The sequence below is a fragment of the Aythya fuligula genome, chromosome 5, assembly GCF_009819795.1.
Source record: "Aythya fuligula isolate bAytFul2 chromosome 5, bAytFul2.pri, whole genome shotgun sequence".
NCBI classification, from domain to species: Eukaryota; Metazoa; Chordata; class Aves; order Anseriformes; family Anatidae; genus Aythya; species Aythya fuligula.
In genome coordinates this window covers 11,186,547-11,196,580 of record NC_045563.1, presented here as the reverse complement: position 1 = coordinate 11,196,580, position 10,034 = coordinate 11,186,547, and the positions used below count along the sequence as shown (strand labels likewise).

The 10,034-nt window shown below is 54.2% G+C and overlaps 1 protein-coding gene across 1 annotated transcript in view; it reads left to right on the top strand.

Annotated features, from left to right (window-relative positions):
* The first annotated feature begins 4,871 nt into the window (after positions 1-4,871).
* RCOR1 (REST corepressor 1) overlaps positions 4,872-10,034 on the top strand; it is a 79,692-nt gene continuing 74,529 nt past the window's right edge. The window contains exons 1-2 of the mRNA XM_032188143.1: positions 4,872-5,140; positions 5,265-5,324. Of these exons, the coding sequence (XP_032044034.1) occupies positions 4,906-5,140; positions 5,265-5,324 (295 nt within the window). The 5' untranslated portion in view covers positions 4,872-4,905. The remainder of the gene's footprint in view (positions 5,141-5,264; positions 5,325-10,034) is intronic.

Below are 10,034 nucleotides of genomic sequence, written 5' to 3'. Positions count from 1 at the left end.
GGAATACAGGGCTTGCTTTCTGTGAGAAGGCACCGGCTGTAGGGGTGTGTGTGTGTTAATGCTGCCGTGTCACCCCTATCACCGCTGTCCCGTCCACTTTCTCTTCTTCAGGCTGCTCAGGGGCGCAGGGTGGGAGCAGAGAGGAGATGCATCTTCAAAGCCTTAAGAAAATCAGCTTGCTTTTGGGTGTCGAGGGGGAATGGGGCTGTGCAGCAGCCTGACATTTAATTAACGGAGAGCTGCTCCCAGGGGAGCGGGGGCAGCACAGGGTGTGGGGAAGGCCGTATGCCCCAGGAACCCGATCCCCGCTGGGGGAGGCTCTCAGGGCACAGATGTGTGACTCCCGCTGCCCTGGTTTCATAAACTGTGAACCAGCCCTTGGTGCCGACACCAAAACAGTGCCAGCTCCTCGTGCTTTCCCTTTGGGAATTCCCTCTGCCCATTGCCAGCCCAGGACACCCTCTGCTGTGCCTCCCTGGTCCCCCGGGCTGCCATGCAGCCCTTCTCCTGCCTCCCCCAGTGCCGCTGCCTCCCTGCACCCTCTCACTCCCACCACCGTCCTCCCTGTGATTTTTCCTGCTGGCCTCCCACTCGCTACAGGATATGAGCCATTCTCTCCGATGGGGAATAAAAATTTGGATTATAATTTGCCTTTATTGCTCCTTCTCCAGAATCAGCTTTCAGGCTGCAGGGCTGCAAGGAAGAATTTTCAAGGGAGCGCAGGAGATTTAGGGACAGATTTTTAAGGTCTTTTAGTTACATTAAAATGAAATTAGATGCCCCTTGGGATTTTTCAACAGAACTAGATTTTTTTTTTTTTTTAATTTTCCACATGATGTCTGTTTATACCTTCAGGCATTTAAATGCCTCCAGAGATTTGGCTTTTGAACACCGAAGTCCCCTTGGAACCAACGAGAGAGGGGCATAAACTCCTGGACATTTCCTCCAAATTCCAGCCAAAATTGTCAAACTTGGAGCAAGAAGTTCTAATGTAGGAGCTTGTAAACCTGATTTCTGCTCTGCTTTAGCACCAGGGGAAAACAAGCAAGCAACCAACCAACCCATAGCGTCGGCCGCATAAACATCTTGTTCAAAGGGTAATGTTTTCCTGATTAATAGCCTTTCGGTATTAAAAACTATCAGTCTCGAGGGTGATTAATTGTCCTTTCTGCTGTTAGTAACCAAATATGTCTGTATATTCATACGTGTACATACATACTTACAGACACAGCCGTGTAACATGCACGCTCTCACGGGGGTGAGCATTTTCAGTGCCTCTCTTTTCAAGGAAAATAGGTGAGAGCTGCTTTGTACAGCTCAGGCAAATGGGAAGGCATTTAGTTTTTGTAACCCTTTGTGGCAAGGACTGGCAGTGATGTGGATGTGCCGAGAGCAGTGCTGTCGTGGCACAGCCAGCAGGCACTGAGCTGGGCAGGGCGGACACGAGGGCAGAGGCAGCAGACAGCGCGCTTTTTGCCTGGGGAGCGGTGCCTGCTCCGTTCTCAGGCACCCCCGCGGCATTGCTGCTTCAGCTCGACTGTGCTTGTGGGACCGATGGGGTTAATAGCCATAAAAAAAAAAATCATTTAGAAGTTGGCAAGGAGAGAAGCTTTCCCCTTGACAAAGATAACCAAATTTCGAGAAATTATTTAAAAAGACAGTCCTGCCTGTCCGACCTGTTCGGCTGCAGTAAGCACGGAGCAGCGACACCGCCTTCAGAAGGAAAAGCCTTTTTTTTCCCTCCCCCTTTTGCTTTGCTATCTAAGCAGCCGGACGGATTAACCACAAAGTTACGGTTATGTCCAGAAGCCCCAGTTAGGCTCAGGGCCGAGGAAAAATGCCACTGTGGCGTTAGGGGACTCAGCCAGCGGCTGCCGGTGCACCAAACTCCTCCTCCCGATCCTACGCGGCTTCGGCAGCCTCGGCAGGACGCACGGTGCCCGCAGTCACCGGCAGGAGCACGGCCTAAGGTATCTGAATGAAGAACCCGTGCAGGCCAACAGGACCCTGTGCCTACCAGGGTCTGTCTTAGCGCTCGGGGGGTTTCCTCCTTATCAGCCCCACCTTGCAGGGCTTAAAAATAATGAAGTTTTAATATCAGAGATCTCCGGAGCAAGGGGAGTGAGCTGGAGGAATTCACTTTGTTGCTTCAAACCTCGCTCTTTTGGCATTAGCAATGTTCAGGGGCTGCAAAAAGTGCATTCACTGTTGCTGCTGAAAAATAAAACACAATTCTGTATTTTGTGTACAGTCTCTGTGTACACACTCGCCTACACTCAGTGCAGAGTTTTCTTTAGGGCCAGAAAAGAATTTTTCAAAGTTTGCTTCCAGAACAACGCTGAAATCTGCAACGCTGCGTTGGGACACTCGCTCAAAACTTTTCACTTTTCAGGCTTTTAGAATAAGAAAGCCAGCATCATTTTTAAGGAAGCAAAAACAAACACGAAAAGCTTTCTCAAGGCTTAGGAACTACAAGCCTGAGCAGCACCAGAGATGTTAAGTTCACAGCTCGTGTGCTTCTGCAGAAAGGTTTGAAAGAAAATTAAAAAAAAATGAAATAAAATAAATGCCCTGCCAGGGCTGAAGACGGTGCTGCTGGCCTGGAACAATAGCTGTGACAGGTGCAAAGTGCTGAGACAGTGACAGCCCCGAGACTTCCTGCTCGGGGACACACGCACATGCACACACACCTCATTCTCCTCTTCCCTTTCCTCGGCTGCTGCCGAGGGGCAGGTGAGGTGCAGGCAGGGTGAGCCTCGTGGCCCCAGCGATGGCTTTTGAGCAGCTGGCTTCTGCCACGGTGCTGCCGAGCAGAGGTGGGATGTGGAGAGTCCCCAGCACGCTGTATAAGCGGGGCCAAAGCCTTAAGGAAGGCTCACAGCATGTGTAGTGTCTGCGGTACCCGTTGTTTCAACCCCTCAGAGGGCAGCGGTGTTACAAACATTTCATGTGGCTGATTCGGATTTTAATCCTGAGGCCCTGCTGGTGACAGCGACGAACAAAGGAGGAGGGAGAGGAAGTGCAGGAAGGCCAAAATTAGGCCCCGATTTGCAAAGCTGCGTGCACGTGTCGTGGTGCAAGGGCAGCTGTGGGGGCAGGATTCAGTTCAAGCTGAGGGCTCAGGTGTGCGCTGGGGCGAGCTTCTCCTCGCAGGGCCGGGACTGGGACAGCAGATTGCAAACCCTTTTAACTCGAGCTCATTTCTCAGAGAGAAGTTGGGTGTTACCTTCCTGCCAGGGAATTCTGGAGCAGAAATATCAGAGAATAGAGACTGGGAATGGATATTCTGCCGTGTTTGCACTTCTTCCCATTACCAAAACGCATCCTGCACTAAGGCAAACTGCACTGGGAAACCTTCGCAGCTGTCAGGGCTGGGGTTTAAGAGCATCGCTAATTATTCTCCTGATTTAAAGTTGATACTTTTAGAGATTGTGGGGTCAAGAGCCGCTGTTGTAAAGTTTGGGTTTGTGCTGTGAGCTGGGGAAAGTTGCTTTTATGTGGCGTAAACCAACTTTTTGTGTGAGGTGCAGGAACTGCACTGTAGATTTAACGCTTACATGCGCGTGTACACGAAGGAAAGTGACCGTGTTTGTCGGTGTACGAGCACAGAAGAGAAAGTGAAGGTTTTTTAGGAAATTAACGCACATTTTGAAGGGGATGGTGTACGGATCACTGAGGGCCCCGGGGTCCCCTCGCCCTGCGGCATGAAAATGGCAGAGGGAGGCGGGGGGGGGCCGGGACGGGCCGCCCGGCACCAGATAACCGCTGCTGCTCCAGCTGCAAGCCACGGGCCAGCAATAAATTATAACAAAAACCCAACCCACACAGCCCCCCCCCCCCAAGTTGGCCGGCCCGCAGCCAGCGGGCTTTGTTCTGCCCCCGGCAGCCCGGCCCCGAGCCCCCTGGCGGCTCTGCCCGCGGGGCAGCGCTCTCGCTTCCTCTTTTGTTCCGCTCCCTCGCGCAGGCTCCTTCCCCGCTTTTTATTTTTTTATTTATTTTTTATTTTTTTTGCCAGCGCCGCCGCTCCACGTGGACTCGTCTCAGGCAGCGAGGCCTCCCTCAGGAGCCCTCAGCACCCCGCCGGGCGAGCCCTGCGCAGGAAAAGTTGGCGCTGCCCCACCTCGGGGCGCTGCCCCGGCCCCTCATGGGGCTTCTCGCCGCCCCCCGGCCGCCCTGAGGGGAAGGGAGCGCTCAGCACCCCCCCACCCCTCACACCGCCCGCCCGCCCAGTGCCCCTCAGCCGCGGGCAACGGGCGCTTTGTGCCCGCTCCCATTCAAACCGCGCAGTAACCTTCCGCCCCGGGAGGGGGGGGGGGTAGGGTGAAAAGTAGTCCCTCGCCACCCTCCCTCCCGGGGCTGAGCTCGCGGCGGGACCGCGGCGGCGCCGGGAACGGGAGCAGCGGAGCCCCCTCCGCACCCCCCCGGGGCGAGGGGTGGGGGACGAGGAGCGAGAAGGGGCAGAGCCCCGCCAGCCCTCGCCCTCCTCCTCCTCCTCCTCCTCCTCCGCCGCGCTCCGCCTCCCCTCACTCCTCCCCGACGGAAGCTCGAGGCGGCCGAGCCGGCCGGGAGACGGACGTGAGGCAGCAGCCAATGGGAGCGCGTCCCTCCCTCCCAAAACGCCGTCTGGACCAATGGCGGCGCCGCGGGGGCGGGGCCGGGCGGCGGGCCGAGCGGCGCAGCTCGAGCCGGGTCCCGGCGCAGGGGCTGGGGATGAGCCGCGAAGTTGGGGCAGCGCCGGGGGATGCAGCAGCGGCAGCGGCGCCGCCCGCCCCGGCCCCGGCCCCCGCCCGCCCGCCCCGCCCGCACCTCAGCGGCGCCTCCGCGCCTCCCTCCCGCCCCCCTCAGCCCGCCCCCGCCCCCCCGCTCCCGGCTCAGTTTTTAAACTCGGCTCCCCCCCTCCCCTAAATGCCAGCCATGATCGAGAAGGGCCCGGAGGTGGCGGGGAAGCGGCGGGGCAGGGCGAACAACCCCGCTGCTGCTGCTGCTGGCGGCGGTGGTGCAGGAGGAGGAGGAGGAGGAGGAGGGGGGGGGGGCGGTAATAACGGGAATAACAAAAGTTTGGCCGCCGCCCCCAACGGCAACAGCAGCAGCAACTCGTGGGAGGAGGGCAGCTCGGGCTCGTCCAGCGATGAGGAGCACGGTGAGGCCGTTTGGGGGGGGGCTGGGGGGTTTTGGGGGGATTTTGGGGTTTTTGGGGGGGCTGTGGGGGTGTCCCCGTCCCCTACCCCCCCCTATAACGCCTCTCCCTCTGCCTCCCTCCGCAGCCGGCGGCGGGATGAGGGTCGGGCCGCAGTACCAGGCGGTGGTCCCCGACTTCGACCCCGGTGAGTCTCGGGGGGGGGGTTGGGGGGGACACACACACGGCTCCGCTTCCCCCGCTAATTACTAATTAACGCCCTCCCCGTGCTCATGGTGCCCCCCGGGGGCTCGCAGCCCTCCCGCAGCCCCCTTAGGGCCAGCCCGACCCCCTGGGCCCTTTCCCCCTTCCCTTTCCCCCCCCCGGAACCAGCCCTAGCACGGTGCATAAAGAAGTCTCGCTGCCTTCCAGAGGGCGCTTTGCAGGGAGGAACAGGGAAGCTGTGGGGCGAGAGGAGGCAGGAGATGGCAGTTGGCTCCTTTCTTTTTTTTATTTTTTTTTTATTTTTTATCCCACCTTTTTTTTTTTTTCCCCTCTTTCCTTCTCCTCTATTTGTGGGCTCAGCCACACGGGTGGGACTGGGGACGATCAAGTTGTCTAAATACCTTTTTTTTTCTTTTTTTTAAACCCATTTCAAAATGCCTCGAGTCTCTCTTTCTTTCTTTCTTTTCCTTTTTTTTTTTTTTTTTTTTTTCTCCTCTCTTCCCCCTCTTTTTCCCTCTCCCAGGAGCCGTTCGGCTTCCCCCCAGAATATTTCACATTCCAGCTCTTCTGCTGCAGCTCTTTGTAAGCTAATTTAAAGTGGTAGGGGAGCAAATTTGGAGCAAACAAAGGAATTGTGGCCGCACTGAAAGGCAGGTGCTCGAAGCACCGTGCTGTTGGTGTATCTCCGGGTATATCTGGGCGCATAAAGGCAGGCTGCTGACCTCCTTAGTTGGAAATGTAAGCGAATTTTTTTGCATTGTTCCTTTGTAGCTGTAGGTTAAGGCTAGCGACAGCCCTCCTCCTATCTGGAGATCTCGGCGTGTGGAGTTGTCTCTTGCCTAGTCCAAACTTAATTGAATTCTCTCTTCCTCTCTCTTAAAACAAAAAGACTGATTTGGAGAGCCTCGCTGGCTCCTTATCGCATAACCCCGGCAGTAACTATTGTGTGGATTCAGGAGAAATGTTCCTCCCGGATCGTCCTCGTGCTGCGTCCTAATACTGTGGGTGCCTCTTTATTATTTAACAGACGTGGTTTTTTTTTTTTTTTTTTTTTTTAACTGTTACGGTCCCAGGAGGCAAACAGGATTTTTTTTTTCTTCCTGAACTTTGATGTTGCATTTATTCACCGAATGGTTCCCCCCCCCGCCCCCCCCATGGCACGTTCTTCACAAAACACGATGCAAGGTCTTGGCACATGGCAGCTCCATTTCTTGGTGGACCAGGAGGAGGAGGAGGAGGGGAGGAGGAGAAGCGTGGGGGAGCTGGTTTGTAGTTGGGAGCAGTTGACACGGTTTCTCGATCTGTAGGTCAAACGCAACGTGCCCGTAACGCACGGCGCGCATCGTGCTGGCTCTTAGCCAGGTATCACGACAATACCGGGGCTTTTCAGCCCCCCCCCCCGTTAAATCCCACTCTTTTGTGCCATCCGTTTCTCTAACATAATGGATGGGGGGGGCTACAGCGTGCTCCTTCCTCTCTATTATGTGCTGGGTTATACATTGTTCTGGTTTTAACTTCTAGATGTGCCGTGACCTATGCAAAGGTTATTTCTTCCTTCGCTACGTGTAGTGAAAGGGCGGGGGAAGTGTGTGATGTGGAGAAACATTTTTTTTTTTTTTTCTCCTGAGTAATATCTACCCTAAGACAGCTCCAGCAGAGCGCACGGTGAGATAGAAAGCCTGTTAGTAGGTTGACTCGAAGTAACCGATCGGTTTTCTGACGACCCCAGTGGGCATTGGGTCTGGTCTTTTTATGTGTCCCTTTAAAAATTTCTTTTTTAAAAGTATACTTTTTAGTTAGTGAGTTCATGGTGAACTTTTGTCTGCTCGTGCTGCTTTCCTGGCCTGTGGAATTACCTAGGAATGATGTTGCAGTGTGACATTGCTCCCCAAATTCAGCCCTAAAGTTAAATAGCCATGGTGTCTTTATCTGGTGTGCCCCTTTTCTCTCTGCTTTTTGGAACAAAAACCCTAAATAAGTGCAATAGGCTGCCCTGAGACCTTTTCAATGAAACTGTTAAATTGTTTCATCCCGCTGGTAATTTCAAAGTGAAATTGATGGAGCAGCGTTACTGCGGGGTGCAGATGCTGTGTCTGGGTCCCAGTAGAAATTTTAGGGATTGTTTGACCAAAGGGTCCTAAAGCTTGAAGGTTATTTGGTGTGGAGTCTGGGAGGCTTTCACCTTGAGATTAGCTGGCTGATAAAATGCAGAGGGCTCGTGCTGCTCTAGCTGTGTTTCAGGTGAAATATGGCACAGGCTAGGCCTTGTATTTTTTTTTTTTTTTTTTTTTTTTAACTTAATGTTCAATTATAACTCCGGTTTGGCTGAGGTATATTTGTAATTGCTGACTCTTACATCAGCACTCTTACGTGGGTGTTCCTCCGTCCCCATACATGAGGGCAGAGAGAGCATTTAATTTTCTTTCACTCCTGAGCCACGAGCGAGCTGTAGCAAAGAGCAAGGAAACGAGGGAAGCTTTTCTCAAATCCATGTTCCTGAGGCCAGGGGAGCAGGGAGAGGCAGGGTGTGATGCCAGTTTGGGCTTCACAAGCGTACAAGCCGGAGAAGAGCACAGAAGTAGGGGGCAGAAGGGCCTGGCAGCGGGCAGAGCTTCCTCAGCTCCCACCGAGGTGTGCGGGGGGACAGGGCAGGGCTGGTGGGAGCATGGAGGAGGCTGGGGAAGACGATCGAGGGTTGTGTCTCTGTTGGGCCTAATTCATAAAGCCCAAAAATGACAAGTTGCAGTTATGGACTGGAGTATCTCAGGGCAAGTTTCTGATACCCTTTGTGGCCAAACCCCGCTGTGGGGCGCTTTCTTGGGGCTCCCCCAGCGAACCCCTCGTGGTGGCAGGGCTGGAGCTGGCACCAATCCCTGCTGCGGTTGGTGTGGCCGCCTTGCTGCTCTCCTGTCCCAATCCCCCTGTGTTCATCCCACTTCTGCTCTCCCAAACGCAGTCACCCCTCTGTCATCAGTGCACGACTCACACCCCTGTTGCTCTCGGTGTGGTCAGAGCAGTCGTACAGTGAAGACGGGGCTCGTGCAGAGGCAGCGCTGTTATTTGACAAGCAGCTTTCACTGGGGAGGAGGGCAGGCGAACTTTGGGACTGAAATCCCTACTCCAGAGCTTGCTACAATCAGTCAAACTTGCTCTTGAGCCGTGTTTCACTGCCTGGCCTTGATTTCTCAAACACAAGGTGAGCGTTTGCGATCTCCTCTCCTGTGCCTTCCTCTCGTTAGAGCTGAGAGTCGGGCGCTGGGCTGCCACCTGCCTGTCCTGGGCTCTTGTCACCAGGTCGGCCATCCACGCTGGTTCTCTGAGACGCTGGAGGTTTTGAGGAACTGCAAACTATTATGGTTCTTTTAATCCATACAAATGAAACCCACATGTCCTGTTAATGGAAAAACTCAGTGGCAGGAAACATTGCATATCCTAAAGCTAAATAAAAAAAAATCTTTCATATGGGGAAGCGCTGGTATTGTGCTTGACCGTTTTACTTGTTGCTTATTAATTTATGCTCCCTTAGTGCTGGGATATTGAAAACGGGAGGAATGAAGCATTAGTGAGCGCTCTCACGCAGTCAGTGGATTCAAATAAAGATTAAAGCATCCGTAATTGTGAGGAGTGTGCCTTCCCTCCCCGAAGGAAGCGATCTGTCCCAAACTGTGGCATGCACTGGAAGGCAGATCAGCGCTGCTCTCTCCATCTCATCTCTCTCTGCCCCGTGATGGCGGTTAAAGTACAAGTTGCCTCCTGTACCTTTGGATATTGTTTGTGTCAGTTATCTTCGGAAAGCAGCTTCTGGGGCTCTTTCCAGTGGAAACACGACCAAAAGCGAGTTTTGCTTCAGTGGTGTCCAGCTGTAGAGAGCCGAAGTTGAGGTGTGTGTGAGCTGACAGATGTCAGTGACTCGTTTGCAATGCTGATCTTGTCCCAGTTTTTTATTAGTTGCCCTGTAACAGCCACAGTAAAAATGGTGGGAGGCGAGGCAGTGCTCTGTAGCGCTTCCAGCCCTAGGAGCACAAAAGCCGACTGGAAGGTGCTCGCTGCCAGAACATCACCGACATCCTCCAGGATCTTGTTCTCTCCCTCCGTCGTTAGCCGTGCTCGGTGTGCTCCCTGACATTTCCTGCCTTTCTTTCATGGCCAAGCCCGTGGTGGTGTCTCAGCCTTGCCAAAAATGGAAGGGGGGAAAAAACCAAACAGGCCTCCAAACAAAAAAGCCACCTTTTCCATGTGGTCAGAAGCTGTCTGTAGTTGCCTGAGAAGGGCAGAGAAGCTCCCTGCTGCCTCTGTAGGGCCTGGGGGGGAGGTGGGGGCTTTGCCTTGTGCCATGGGAGGAGATGCCCGGGGGGAGCTGGGGTGAGCACATCCGTACAGCTGTGGCTGTGAAAATGTGCCCACCCTCTGCTTGGGATCAAAGGTATGTAATAGACCAGCCCTGGTGGCTGATGCCCTTGCAATAGCTTTGTTTCTTTGCTGGTCCTAAAGGCCAGATCTCCTTAGGTTTCCCCACCTGCAGCTACTTCTGGGGGTTCTCCAGGAAGGTGCAGCTGAGTGTGAGTGGTGTCTGCAGGATCACCTATTGACCCACACCATGGGGACTGGGGATGGCAGCTCTTTAACAAGGGGTTGTTAAAAGGCCCCTTACCACTTGCGCTTGGCAAGCCCGCCTCCCAGCCAGCTTGTTCTG